Consider the following 15,699-nt stretch of genomic DNA (forward strand, 5'->3'; position numbering starts at 1 on the left):
GGTAAGACAATATAATTTTCTACCTCAGTAGATATATCTCATGTGTCTTCTTTATCTACAGGGTATACAATTTCTTCATATGTAGCAAGCATCTCTTCATTTGTGAGGTAATTTGAGCAGTATTCATGTGGGTCTTGATGCTTGTCATAGCATACAGCAAAAGCATGCTTACAAGGAAGCATATCTACTTGAAATTTGTTGCATGTGCAAGTCCTATCCTTCATGTTAACAGTAAAAGTACTTCCCAAGTCAATCACACTGAATATGTATTCATCTGAAGTTCCATCCACCTGATGACCAGAAGATAAAATTCAACATATGATAAATCAATGATAATGTTATGATAGTCAGATGATAAGTTTATGATAGTCAGATGATAAGCTTTGAATAGACAGATGATAAGCTTTGGATAGTCAGATGATAATATGATATTATGATAGTAAGATGATAACCATGAATTTAATAATTGTTGTAAGCTAATTTATGATTTACCCTGAGTTCTATTGATTCTAAGTAGTTTTCCCTAAGAAGAGTTTCATATTTAGTTGACAACTTTGTGAAAGTTCCTTTAGCAAGATTTTTATTTTTGCAGCTCCATCTTTGAATCAAGTTCCTTAAGTATTCCATAAGAATTGTAACTGGTAATTCTCTTGCTCTGTTAACTGCTGCATTAAATGACTCTGCTGTATTAGATGTCAAAATATTGTACCTTTTGTTCACAGATTGTGATACTGCCCACTTTTTCAATCCAACCCCATTGAGATATTCTGTAAGTTTTGGACTGGTCTTGTGTAGTTCGTCCATATGTATTTTGAACTCTGTTTTTGTATAAGCTCTTGCAGCTGCCATGAGGAGATCTGTAATTTTTTTGTGCTGTTTCTTGAATTTGTATTTCACATTATTCAGTAAATGATAAATGCAAATGTCATGTTGAACTTCTCCTTCAAAAACACTCTCTATCGCTTTTTTGATGTTGCCGTGTCTGTCTTAAATTATACACATTTCTTCTCTTACACCAAACACAGATTTGATGTTAGTAAAAAACCAATTCCACGATGCATCTTTTTCTGAATCAGTAACTGCAAATGCAAGGGGGAATATTTTTTCTGCAATATATAATATGATATTAAATTAATATATGCAATAAAATAAGATAATGAAAATGCTATTACAATATTATGATAATGCTATAATAATATTATGATACTGATAATGCTATGATAAGCAGATGATAATTGTGTGATAATGTAAATATACTGTGATAATATAAGTATCATCAGAAGATTATAGGATGAAACAATTATGATAATGTAATGATAATATGAATAATTTGATTATAAGCATTATTTGCTTACCAGCTGCGTCATGCGTTGAAGCTGAAAAAAGAGTACCTCCATATGGACCTTTCAAAAAGGTTCCATCCACAATCATAATAGGAATACAGTGATTCCATCCACTTATTGATGCCTTTAGTGACATGAAAGCATAGAGAAATGAATTATTCTCATCTTTTTTCAACATTACAACTGAACCTGGATTTGTTTGCTGTATCATGTAAAAGTATCTTGGTAGTTGAGCAAATGAATTTTCTGGTTTTCCTCTTAGAAGCTCCATTGCTATTTCTCTACATTTCCAAGCCTTCCAGTAATCCAACTTAATGCGATAATCATTTCTCATATCTCTGATTATGTCATTAGGTGTATAAATTGTCTTGACATCCAACAAATTTGGTTTTATGATTTTTGCTATTGTTCTTGAGCTGACATGTTTATTTTCCTCCATTCTAACCTCCAATGAACATGTATGACTATTATTGAATTTTCGCACCTGAAACATTTTGGTATGTTCAATTCTTGATGCATAAAATTTCCATTCACAATAATCATCGATGCATTTTAACTGGTACTGTCTTGTGCAGGATTTTACAACATGTATCATTTATGATATGTGTATGATAATTAGTAATATGATAATAGAATAGATAAACAGATTATTGTATTTAAAAAAAAGATTAAAATAAAAGGATATAATATAATATTACCTTGTATCGAAAATGGTCTGCTAATCCATACAGACTCATATCTGTTATTAGTGTCTCTTTGTCTATGAATATTCCTCCTTCTTCTATTTTCTGATTTACTTGTATGTTTGGAGCAATATTTTCTTCAAAATCATGTTCTTGAAGATTTTCTTGAAGGTTGCATAGGAGGTTTGCATATTCAATCATATCCATATTTGTGTTAGATATTTCTTTTGATCCATATGACTGATCATAGAGCAGTGATGTATTGTCTTCATAAACAAAACTTGAACTGTTTTCTTTGTTTGCAGTTGATGATGATGATGACTCCATTAACTGCCTAGATTCTATTTTATTAATAACAACACAAATTGGATATTTTGTGAAATTATTTTCATTCTTCTTTAACTCTAAATAGAATTTGAGACTTCCTTCGTCTTCAATTTTCATTGGAGGATAATTGTCACGTATCAGAAATTTTATATCTAATTGTACTGCACTATCTTGTAGAAGCAAACGTTGATATACTATTTCATAAAATTCTTTGAATGTGCAGTCCATTTCCAAAAAAAAGTCTTGTTATTTGGAAGTCAATAAACCTGCCTTCCTCAGTCCATTGTCCATTATGTTGCATTAAGACTTGAATATTTTCTATTTTCTGCATGTTATAAAAAATATGATTAGCTTATGATAAATATATGATAAGAATATGATAATCATACTCTTTATCGTCAAGTTAAAGCAGTTATCACCAATGTATTCTATCAGCAGATTATCATCATATTATCATAATAATATTTTAACACATATTCTTTATGATAAATATATGATAAGAATATGATAAGCTGAGTCTAAAGCAGTTATCACCAAGGTATCATCATATTATCATATCATCACAAATAACTTAAAATACAAGTTATATTACATATACTTCCATGATAACAGCTCATTGTAGCAGTTATCACCAAGGTAGCAGATTATCATCATATTATCATCATAATATTTTAACACATATTCTTTATGATAAATATATTATAAGAATATGATAAGCTGAGTCTAAAGCAGTTATCACCAAGTTATCATCAGATTATCATATCATCACAAATAACTTAAGATACAAGTTATATTACATATACTTCGATGATAACAGGTCAGTGTAGCAGTTATCACCAAGGTATTAGCACATTATCATCATATTATCATTATACTACTAAATCATCATACTAATAAAACATATAGAATCAGCAGTTATCACCAATGTTATCATTTTATCATAATATTATCATATTATCATCATATCTCACTCTAATTCTCAGGCAGTTATCATCACATTATAATCGTGTTATCACAGATAAATTTAGATAGAAGCTTTGAGAACATTATCATCATGTTATCACATATACTTCCATGATAACAGCTCAGTGCAATTCTAGAGCAGTTATCATCAAGGTATCAGCACATTATCATCATATTATGAAAATACATTCAAATAGAAGCTTTGAGCACATTATCATCATGTTATCACAAATACATTCAGATAGAAGTATTCTTACATATAATTACATGATAACATCTAACTTTAATTCTCAGGCAGTTATCATCAAAGTATGAGTAAATTATTATCATGTTATCATAAATACATTTAAATACAAGTTTTATTACATATACTTTCATGATAACATCTAACTTTAATTCCCAGCCAGTTATCAGCAAAATATCAATACATTATCATAATAATCTTAATACATATATTATAATGATAACAGCTAATTTATTTTTTGAAAATTAAAAAAAAGGTAAAAACAGTTAATTACCTTGAGGAATATATAAATTGTTGAAGCGAAACGATTTTTGATGAATGTCTAGCTGTTCTTCAGATTTATAACTGAATCTGGTTGGTTATTTTGAAATCGCGAACTTGAAATCGAGAGCTTGAAGACGAGCTTTCACAGAGAGAAATTTGAAAAGAGAGAAAAAGAAGTCTCGTTGTTGTGAGTGAATTTGTCAGCTGGGAGAAAGGTAATCATTATATAGGAGGAGTAAATTCCTAAATAAAAAGATGCGGAGAGTAAAAAGTCAAAAGTAATATATTTTTGAGGTAATTTCAATATCTTTTCTGTGTTGAGGTATTTTATCATATTATTTTCTTATTTTAGGTAAATTCCAAATTTTCTCAAAAGAAATTGACAAGTAACAATTTGTCATATATTCAAAGAAGGAAATCGGTGCGCAGATTGGATGGCAAATTATGGTTTCTCCTTTTCTATTGGAGCTACTCTCTATGAAGACATGCTTCCTAGCATTTCAAGTCTCATGTTAGAAGACATTGCTAATGTTTCTATTCTCAGAATATGTAGAATGAATTAGTTTCCTTGGCCTTGGCAATTCCTTGTATATAAAAAAAAGTTGTGGCATGAATCCCCTTTCTGCAGTTAAATTAACAGCATGTAATTTTAAAGCCAAAACACATAATTATTTATAGCACTGACGTATTGACGCGTCTGACCCTAGCATGACACCTGTTAACTCTTTATTGAAATGGTAAAAATTATAAAAAAAAAATAGTGATCGAAAAGATTTTAAAAAATTTGTATATTTAAAAAAATTTACCATGTTTAGATATTTTTTTTTTGTAATTTTCTCTATGTAATTTTACAGTTTTATCTTTACATATTGCAATATTTATGAAAGTACTTGTTTGTATAATTTTTAATTAGATTATCATTAAATTATTCTCATGGAGTAAACCGATACATACCCACCCATAGTATAAAATAATATATAGACTTCCCAAGTGTAGGAGAAAATATAGTTATGTTAATTTTGACTTTAAGAGGTAAGCACAGTTCAGAGGAATCGAGAAATCGGTAAATCTCTAAAATCAAACAAAAAATCGGAAATATTAAAAATGAGATTTTCGGATTAGTATCAACAATTGGTTCGGTTTGAAAATTTTATTTTTTGATACGATTCGGTATGGGAATTCGATCCTAGCGGTTCAATTCAGTTCGGTATAATTTATAATATGGTCTCTGCATCAAATTAGTTAGTTACTAATTCGTTCCACTATTTTTATATTTGTAACTATCACAAATAAATAATTAATAAAATAAAGAGCATAACATGTATGTTATAGTTTGATTTAATATCACATGTTTTTGGTTATTTGATTAGGGCACTATTTTATATTCTCGAGGCTAAAACTACATCATTTTTGTCAAAACTACAATAATAAAATAATTTTGAATATATAAATTATTTCTCTTAATTTTTTTAAAAATACATTAATAATTGTTAGATTTTTGACAAATTTATATAACTTTCATTAAAATAAATAAGTAATATTTATTTAATATAATTTAAAGTTGAATAATTATATTTTTATGTAAAGTAATATTTTTTATATAGGCTTAATATTTAGAAAACCCCGACCTTTCATCCCCTTTTCAATCCTACCCTGACGTTAAAAATTTGTCAGTTTTACCCCATTTAACATTTTTTCATTTCAATTGTATCCTGAAGTATAAAATTGATTTTTATTTATTTGACAAAAATTCAACAAAATTGTTCAAAAATGGTCATTTTAATGTAAAAAGTTAATCTAATACAAAAATAATCAATTTAGAGAATTTTTGTAAAAAGTCAATTTTATGCTTTAGGGTACAATTGAAATGAAAAAAAATACAAAATAGGGTAAAATTTACTGATTTATAACGTCAGGATAGGATTGAAAAGAAGATGAAAGGTCGGGATTTTTTAAGACATTAGGCCTTTTATATATACTAGTTTTGCATTACGTGTTATGCACGTGACTCGTAACGTAACTCGTCAATAAACATATTAGTAAATTTATTATAATTATATCAATTTTTTTATTTATAATTAATATTAAATTAGTTAAATTTTTTTTGTAAAAGTATATAAATTTTTTTAGTTTTATAATAACCATAATTAAATAATTAACTTAATTTTATTAATAATATCTTTAAAAATAATAAGCATAAATTTAAATAATATTATATTGACCAAATACAGTATTTTAATTTTGTAATTCAATCAAAGTAAAAGATAGGTATTCCTACTAATTTGGAGACAATTTAGTTATATTTTACATACTAAAACCTAAATTGGAAATAATTTAGATACTTATTCTAATTAAGACTTTAATTACAATAATGATTAATTAAATAACTAATTAGTTAATGACTATAAAACCTTTATTTAGTAGTAATCTGAAAAGGATTATGCAGTAAATTTACATATTAAAATCTAAATTGGAGATAATTTATCTACTTATTCTAATTAGGACTTTACTTACAATAGTAATTAATTAAATAACTAATTAGTCAATGATTATAAAACCTTTATTTAGTTAATATTCAAAACCGTGCGAATAATATTTCGGTGGGTTTTTTAAATAAATACCAAAAAAAGATAAAATATTATCAAGAATACTACCTCAAAATCTTTTTTTGAAAAATACAATCTGAACTTTTTTTTTGCAAAAACGACTTTTGTTATTCTCAAAAATATTTTTTTAATCTCAGAAATACGATTTTGGTTACCCAACGGTATACTAACATTGTTGGTTAACCAACAAACAAAACTATTACAAATTCAAATCTCCATTTTCATTAAACTAGTTGAAAATCCTATTACAAATCCCTCCATCTTCATCACAGCCACATCAACCGTCAAATAAAATCTAAATCGTCTTTTCTAAAATTTAAAATTATTGATTAACCATTTGTTAACCAACATTGTACTAAAAACAAGATCATTGATGTACTTTTAGTACACCATTAGTTAAATAGCAACAAAATAAAATTCAACAACAGTTAACTAACGTTTTTATTAATAATATATTCAAAATAACAATGATTACATGTTACTCAACGGTGGACCTAATGTTAACCATTGGTTACCTAACACCCAAAAATATTACAATTCTCATAAGCATTTTTTCAAACAGTTAGAGTGCAGGCAGTGCAACACCAAAAATCAAACCACCAACACATCACCACAATCGTTCATAAAAGAAAAATTAGTTAACTAACGATTGGTAAAATAGCAACAAAATAAATTTTATCACAACAGATCCGCCATCTCCGGCGACGACAACCAGTTAACTAACAATTTTATGAATAATATATTCAAAATAAAATTTATTACAAAGTTATCCAATTGGTTACCCAATAGTAACCATTAGTTACCCAACACCTAAAAACATTATAATTCTCATAAGTATTTCTTCAAACACCTAGAGTGCAGGCTGATCATCAATTTCGCTTCTCGCAGTCTCGCATAACTATGAATAATATATTCAAAATAAAATTTATTACAAATTACCCAACGATTTACCTAATTTTAACCATTGGTTACCCACCACCCAAAAACATTACAATTCTCATAACTCAAACAACAAAAAAATGAGCAAATCCATAAACATTTTACGTTGTCGCAGCGCCGCTATCCCCTTCTCCAAGCGGATCTCCTTGGCTAAATCACTGAATGACATCAGCCTCATCTTCTCTACAAGTTATCCAACGGTTTACCTAATGTTAGCCATTGGTTACCCAAACACTCAAAAACATTACAATTCTTATAAGCATTTCCTCAAACACTTAGAGTGCAGGTTGTGCAACACCAAAAATCAAAAATTGTTGTAGCTTCTTGATCGATATCAAAGACCAGCAAAACACTCAAACAATAAAAAAATAGCAGATCCATAAACATCCACGACAATCTACCACCAACCTCCATAATGAACCCAACAAAACTCAAGAAATAGAGTTGAAATTAACCATTACTTTAAAAATAATAGAAAAAAATGGAGTAGAGCTTCTTCATCATGGAGAATTATCCCATTTTTGTTGTGGGGTGTTAAAAGAAAGAGATTTGTCTATGAAAACCTTTCTCACCGCCACGCTTCTTCATCTCCGCTCCGTCGTCACCGCTGCCGCTTGCCGCTTCAGTCATGGCGGAATGCGATTTCCGGCGAAGAAATTTAAATTCTGTTGGCAAACCTAGTAATGAAAAGAGAAGGCGACCTCTGCTTCAGTGATGGCGGAGGAATTGTGTCGAAGGTTGCCGCTTTTTTGGTTATGTTAGGGTTTGAACTGAATTTTTAATTGAAGAACAAAAAAACAAGATCGTATTTGTCAAAACCAGAAAGCATAGAAATTAAAAAAAAAAAAAAAAGGTCTAAATCTCTAAAATGAAACTTAGAACCGTATTTATCTAATTAATTTGGCTGATTCCCGTTTTTCCTCCAATTAACTCTATTTCGGTATCGGTGAAAGTTAATGGTGAACAAGAATTTTCGCTTTAATTTTCAGTTCGGTTTTAGAGATATAGAGGACCCTGCACGCTCCGGGATAGAACCCAGTGCTGATGTAAGTTATGGAAGTTGCATAGTGGCCGAAAGCAGAGCAGTTATGCAAACAGCTTCATGAAATAGTGATGAGGAGAAGCAATTCCATCAAACTTCTCAACAACTTCAAACCCTCTGGACCATCCAATGTTCTTCAGACAATACCAAACCCACTTTATCATCTTCTTCCCAAAACCCTAAACCCCAACAACATTGTCAACATCATTTGCTCATCTCTCAAACACCACACTCACAACAACAATACCCATTTTACCCTTGACATCAACCACCTTCTTCCCCATCTGGGCCCTCATGAAATCTCTAGGGTTTTATTGAGATGTCAGTCTGATTCCATTTCAGCTCTTACTTTCTTTAACTGGGTTAAACATGATCTGGGTATCAAACCCACTACCCAGAACTACTGTTTTCTTCTCCATATTTTGGCTTGGTCCAAGGAATTTAAGAATGCTATGAAGTTTTTACTTGAGTTGGTTAAAGATTGTTCGTTTAATGAAGATTTGTTTCAAAGTTTGGTTCTTTGCTGTCAAGATTGTAATTGGGATCCTGTCATTTTCGATATGCTCGTTAAGGCGTATGTGATCGAGGGTATGATTCAACGGGGTTTTAGTACCTTTATGAAGACTATGGAGGTTGGTTATGTTCCTAGTGTGATTTCTTGTAATAGATTATTGAATGGATTGTTGAAGTTTAAGTGTTTTGATCAGTGTTGGCAAGTTTATATCGAGATGGAGAGAGTTGGAATACACCCGAATTCACACACTTTTAATATATTAACTAATGTTTTTTGCGAAAATGGTGATGTTAATAAGATTAATGATTTTTTGGAGAAGATGGAGGAAGAAGGGTTTGAGCCGGATATTGTGACGTATAATACTTTGATCGGTTGTTATTGTAGGAAATCGAGATTGAATGATGCGTTTTATTTGTATAAGATAATGTATAGGAGGAATGTGTTGCCGGATTTAGTTTCGTATACTGCGTTGATGGGTGGTCTTTGCAGAGAAGGGAAGGTGAGAGAGGCTCATCAGCTTTTCCATAGAATGTTTCACCGAGGTCTAAATCCCGACATTGTTTCATTTAACACGCTTATTTGTGCTTATTGTAAGGAAGGGAAGATGCGCGAGTCTAAGTCATTGTTATATCAGATGATAGGAAGTGGGATTTGCCCAGATGAGGTTACTTATCGAGTTCTTGTGGAAAGGTATGGAAAAGATGGTCGGATAATCTCAGCTTTGAATTTGGTTGTGGAGCTTGAGAGATTTGGTGTTCCGATGGGTTGGGATATTTATGACTATCTCTTAGTTTCTGTATGTGATGAAAATCGACCATTTGCGGCAAAGAGTCTTCTCGAAAGAATCTCCCCGCGTGGTTATGCACCTGGTGTGGACATCTATAATAAACTCATCGAATCCCTCTGCAATATTGATTCCGTAGCTGATGCATTACTAATAAAAGCGGAGATGTTTTGCAAAAATGTAAGACCCAATGCTACTACATATAAAGCTCTCATATGCTGCTTATGCAGAACAAGTAGAAGTAGTGAGGCTGAATCTTTTATGGAAGAAATGCTTCAATCCGGCATGTCACCTGATACGGAAATATGTCGGGCAATGATCCATATGTACTGTAAGGAGAGGAGCGTTGGTAAAGCAGAAACATTATTGAAATTCTTTGCCAAGGAATTTGATATTTTTGATACTGAGAGTTACAATACACTAGTAAAAACCCTTTGCGAGGATGCTGATACTACTAAGTCGATGGAGCTGCAAGATAGGATGCTGAAAGTGGGGTTTGTACCAAATAGATTAACTTTCAGGCACGTGATCCGTGGTTTATGGAAAACTATGACAGTAGAAAAAAAGACGCTTCTTCTTGAATGAGATACGTGATTGAAATTTCCGAGTTAGTATGCCGGAATCTGATGTCATGCTGGAAGGGTCATTGTCAGTGCCTAGATGAAGATTCCCTCAGCTCTCTAGATTACATGCTGAAAGCTGAGAAGTGTATGGAAGTCCTGTTTTCCTTATTGCCCACATCAATATCAGCCGTCACTATAGGAGTAGATATGCTAAACCCTGTAAAAGAGCGGCATGAAGTAGTCAAATGTTTAGCAAAGGCTCGAGGGGATCGGTTGTTGAACTTCCTGCAGGTAAATGTGCTGCATTGTCCTATGTTTCTCCGTTGGATATATCTTTCAAAAATAATTTCATTTCACTTGGCTACCAGGTTTATATCAAAAACAGATTCATATTCATAGAGTGATATTCATTCACTTAATTGATATTTGAATCTTGAGCTGATTAAACAATGATAGGAACTTGCGTGGTTTGTTTTATATAGATGGTTAAGCACATTCATTTTCCATGTGTGCCTCATAGGTTCCGTTGCTATATCAATCACCCAAAGGACGTAAAGTTCGATGCAGTCCTAAAGAAGATTGTAATAAAAGTCAAACTAGCGTGGATTGATTCCATCTCGTGGACAGAGATTGGAAGAATTAAGGCTTATGTTTTGAATTCTAAATCAGACGGTTAGTTTTTCTCTACCTGATTCCTTCTTTATGTTGGATTAGTATGAACTGACTGTTTATTTTATTTCTGCCACGCACAATTGAAATTAAGTTGCAAAGTATTCTTTTCCTCTTGCCACCCCTTTATTTTCCACCCAAAGCATTCATAGCTGATGAGTGGTTTCATGCTAATTTATCTTCCGATAGTTGCAGGTATTTGGAATGTGCTTGTTGAAGTAGTAGCAGCTTTACAGGATGCCGAGGGAAGTGTCAGAAGACAGTGGCTTCTAGATGCAGTGGCAATTAGCTGTGTATCGAATTATCCTTCTACAGTAGGCATTTCTTCCCTTAGTACACATTGAAAATAGATGAAAAAAATATTTTTGCAACATTCGACCTCAAATGCATGCAGTTATGCTTTGTTGTTTGTCCAGTTACATGATCCATATATATCTGAATGATTGTTTTCAAGTGCGAGATATGTCTTCCTTTTCCATTATTTTGAATAATCCTTTTTTTTTGTCTGCAGGCGCTTCGATTTCTTGGTCTCCTATCTGGTAGCTGCTGCAAATATATGCCTCTTCTATTTCTAGACAGATTAACTGTATTGAGTGATCTACCGGTTACCCTTACCTCTCTTTTGACAGAATCCAGTTGGGAAACTATTGCAGAATCCGTCATTTCTTATTTTTATGCGTCTACAGAATGCATATATTGCTGGGCTACCAACATGGTACTCCTTGATGATACACCTAGTTTGCAACTCATCGATGATAGAGAAAATGACGTGCTTCCTTTTCTGTTGTCGGTGATGCATCATACTTGTTTATCTTTGAAAGAATACTTACCTCTGGACAAACAGCTTAGGCTTGCCGACATGGTAGTCTGTCCTGGATAAATTCTTCCCGGCCTGGAAAAAGAATCCGGTCATGTATAATGACTTGTGTTTTCCGACAAGGAGGTGATTGAGCATTGTGTATGACTCTAAATAGAGGGAACTTATTATAGCAGTTTTTTTTCTTCCCTTGAAATGGAGTCACCGGGGTCTAAATCCAGACTTTGTTTCATTTAACACGCTTATTTGTGCTTATTGTAAGGAAGGGAAGATGCGCGAGTCAAAGTCATTGTTATATCAGATGATAGGAGGTGGGATTTACCCAAATGAGGTTACTTATCAAGTTCTTGCGGAAAGGTATGGAAAGGAGGGTAGGATAATTTCAGCTTTGAATTTGGTTGTGAAGCTGGAAAGATTTGGTATTCCGGTGTCTTGTGATATTTATGACTATTAGTTTCCGTGTATGAAGAAAATCGACCATTTGCAGCAAAAGAGTCTTCTCGGAAGAATCTCCGTGTGTGGTTATGCACTTGGTGTGGACATCTATAATAAACTCATCGAGTCTCTGAAATACTGATTCAGTAGCTGATGGATTACTTGTAAAAACGGAGATATTTTGTAAAAAAGTAAAACCGAATGTTATTACATATAAAGCTCTCATATGCTGCTTATGCAAAACAAGTAGAAGTAGTGAGGCTGAATCTTTAATGAAAGAAATGATTGAATCCGGTATTTCACCTGATGTTGAAATATGTCGGGCAATGATCCATGTGTACTCCAAGGAGAGGAACGTTAGTAAAACCGAAACATTATTAAAATTCTTTTCCAAGGAATTTGATATTTTTGATACCGGGAGTTGCAATACACTAGTTTTGCGAGGATGGTGATACTACTAAGTTGATGGAGTTGTAAGATAGGATGCTGAAAGTCGATTTGTACCGAATAGGCACGTATGACACTAGACAAAAAGACGCTTCTTCTAGCACAAGGCATTTGATTGAAATTTACGAGTTATGATGTCGAAAATTGATGCTTTGCTGCTATATGACATATCCTGGCTCTGGCATGATGTAGTGTTGAGTTCAGTCTGCCTGTAGGTATGATTACGTTTCGCCACTAGATTGAGCTGTGGTTCGGCTGCTGGACAACAACCTAAGAGAAGCGAGAACAGCAATATAAAGGCGCATTCGATTAATGAAGTGGACAGTATCGCAAGCCGGTTAATAGGGGTTTTAAAAGGCTCCATTGCAGAATCAACGGCAAAGAGGCGCCAAGCCTTTTCGTCAACGTGTGCTCTTCCGCACCCTTGAGTTGCGGAAATGAAACCATATAACAACGTTACTAGCCGGTTGATACGACACCATTCCACTCCAGTTACACAATTCGTAGTATGATAAATTCAGTCAAATGCAGAAGATAATATATACTCTTGAATCACGTTAATGTAATATTGAAAGTCTTTTCTTGCTATATTATACGAAAAAACCGAAAAATAATTAAAATAATATAATTTGCTGCTATTTCAGATTATTTCTTTTATGGATTTCAATTTCAAATTTTATTTATCCATTTCATGTTTTTTGCATTTCTTGGAACATAATTTTAACATCATCCAATTACTCAGCATTGCAAATTCACTTTAAAGCATCTAAATTAACAACATTAATTCAATTAAAAAACAAACAAGTAAAAATCCAAAATTATAATTACCAAATTACAAAAACACCCCTAAGCAATTTTAATCTTAGCACCCGCTTCTTCAAGCTGTTTCTTAGCTTCATCAGCTTCTTCCTTAGAAACTCCTTCCTTAAACTTCTTCGGCAATCCTTCAATCAGCTCCTTCGCCTCCTTCAACGCCAAGCTCGTCATTCCCCTCACCGCTTTAATCACCGCAATTCTCACATTCGCCGGCACCTCCTCTATCACCACGTCGAACTCCGTCTGCTCTTCCGCCACCGCCGCCCCCGCGTCCCCCGCTCCGGGAGCAGCCACCACCGCCGCCGGAGCAAAAGCAGCGGCCGACACTCCCAGCTTCTCCTGGAGATAGTCGACCAGAGTGCGGGCTTCCTCCAGAGTCAAGGAGGAGATTTCAGAGCCGAGATTCTGGATTTTCTCCGGCGCTTCTACGGCGGCGATGGGGCGGAGGTGGGTGAGAGTGGTGCGGGGGCTGAAGGTGGTGGAGCGGAGGGGGAATTGGAGGGAGAAGTGCTTGGTGTGGGAGGATGCAGGGTATAATGATGGGGATGAGGAGATAGTTAGGGTTTTGGTTAGGGATGAAGTAGCTGCCATTGTTGTGGTGGGGGGTTTAGAGAGAGAAAGTTTTAGAGAGAGAAGTGAGAGGTTTTGGAGAAGATGATTGGGATTAGGATAAGGGGAGGAGGAGAGGTAAGTCTATAGAGTTATGGATGGTGTGTGTGTGCTTTTTTATGGACGGTGGTGTCCTTGTGATTTTGTGGAAATTACTGGGTTGCTCAATTGGATTTGGGATTTGAAGAGTGTGGAGAGGGGTATTAATGGGAAGTAAATGTTGCAGATGGGTCAAAATGTGAAAAAGAAAAATTCTAGTGAGAATCGAACTCGGGACCTCTCGCACCCAAAGCGAGAATCATACCACTAGACCAAATGCCCTAATTGGTGATACAAAAGAAAAGAATACGATACAATTGATTCCAGTATAAATAACATTTTTACCTTAATAAACTGTTACTATTTTTTACAATTCGAAATAATTAACAAAAAAATATTGAAATAAGCACCAAAATAATTACTTTTCCAACATCCATCTTAGCATTTTTTTTCCGTGTTTTTAACTGTAAAATATCAAAAGTTATCATATTAAAATTAAAAATTTATATTAGATTTTATTTTTTTGGTAAATAATTTATATTAAAATTATAAAATACGCTAAAACTTTACAATTTTAAAGCAATTAAATCTTTTTTTGTGATGTCTAATATCACCCCAAACAACTGATGCCCTTTAACACCCTTTGCTATTACTAGTTGAATCTTCCAATCTTTTTATTTTATTTTGGATTGTTCTTATTGTCTAGTTAATGTATTTGTTAAGATTCAACTATTTTTATTTTGATATTTGGCAATTGGAATGGGCAGATGGTGGAAACCTTTGATGTGTGTCATGATCAATCTTATTGAGACTCTCTTAGAGCATCCAAAATGTGTGCCATGGTCTCTATTTGCGATGTTTTTACTGATACTCCAAGTTTTGAATTTATAAATAGATAACTTCAGGTATTGATGTTTTAAGAAATATTTACACTCTATATCAAAATAAAGTAAAATATTTACAAACATACTATTTACAAAAGTGTTTTTCATATTTCTAAATATACCATCTTATTTCTTTTATTACCAAAAATACATTCTCTCTTCTTTTTCCTTCAAAATCCTATTTTTTTTTATTTTCTTCTTCCATTAATGTCCACCATCCATCATCAAACTTCATTTTTCAAAGCACACAACAACCATCCTTCTACCGTCGCTGCCGCCGCTGTGCCTCCACGTCCACGCCGCCGCCGCTGTTCCCTCTCGCCCAAGCCGCCGCTGCTGCCCCTCCACGACCATACCGCCGCTGCTATCTCCTCCACTCCGCCGCCATTTGAGTGTAGTATTTTAAAATTGACAAGAAGAACACTCTCATCTTCCCGACCGGGGAGTTTGTTGGAGTCTACTATTACTATAGCGAGGAGTTAAAGTATGCAAGAGGCCTAGGCTACATCGTGCTCCCAATCTCTGGCTACCTCTTTGAGAGGATGGAAAGCCCATTCAAGGACTTTGTTAGCTCACTCTTTGAGAGCAGGTTAGAGGCAAGGAAAGAAGGTAATGAGGCCTTGGCCTATGTGTACAAGATCCTTATGAATTCGCTATACGGTAGATTTGGCATTAACCTTAAAAGCACGACAACCGAGGTCTGCGATGAAA

At 33.4% G+C, this 15,699-nt stretch overlaps 2 protein-coding genes across 3 annotated transcripts; one reads left to right on the forward strand and one right to left on the reverse strand.

Annotated features, from left to right (window-relative positions):
• The first annotated feature begins 8,342 nt into the window (after positions 1-8,342).
• Positions 8,343-12,620, forward strand: LOC126673396 (pentatricopeptide repeat-containing protein At5g40400). 2 transcript variants are annotated; one of them, XM_050367531.2, is made up of 4 exons: positions 8,343-10,563; positions 10,793-10,944; positions 11,131-11,255; positions 11,453-12,620. In XM_050367531.2, exon 1 carries the CDS (start codon positions 8,483-8,485, stop codon positions 10,292-10,294), a length of 1,812 nt encoding a protein of 603 aa, XP_050223488.1. In that variant the 5' UTR covers positions 8,343-8,482; the 3' UTR covers positions 10,295-10,563; positions 10,793-10,944; positions 11,131-11,255; positions 11,453-12,620. The 2 variants fall into 2 exon arrangements, with proteins under 2 accessions (XP_050223488.1, XP_050223487.1); XM_050367530.2 differs by having other exon boundaries at positions 11,137-11,255.
• Positions 12,621-13,391: 771 nt separating this feature from the next.
• Positions 13,392-14,138, reverse strand: LOC126673398 (50S ribosomal protein L12, chloroplastic-like). The gene has a single exon (XM_050367534.2). The coding sequence runs from the start codon at positions 14,045-14,047 to the stop codon at positions 13,487-13,489; it is 561 nt and encodes a 186-aa protein (XP_050223491.1). The 5' UTR covers positions 14,048-14,138; the 3' UTR covers positions 13,392-13,486.
• Positions 14,139-15,699: the final 1,561 nt, after the last annotated feature.

Source organism: Mercurialis annua, linkage group LG3, assembly GCF_937616625.2.
Source record: "Mercurialis annua linkage group LG3, ddMerAnnu1.2, whole genome shotgun sequence".
NCBI lineage: Eukaryota > Viridiplantae > Streptophyta > Magnoliopsida > Malpighiales > Euphorbiaceae > Mercurialis > Mercurialis annua.

Excerpts from the sequence above, each read along its gene's own strand:
- LOC126673398 (XM_050367534.2), bottom strand. The coding sequence starts at position 14,047 with ATGGCAGCTACTTCATCCCTAACCAAAACCCTAACTATCTCCTCATCC.
- LOC126673396 (XM_050367531.2), top strand. The coding sequence starts at position 8,483 with ATGAGGAGAAGCAATTCCATCAAACTTCTCAACAACTTCAAACCCTCT.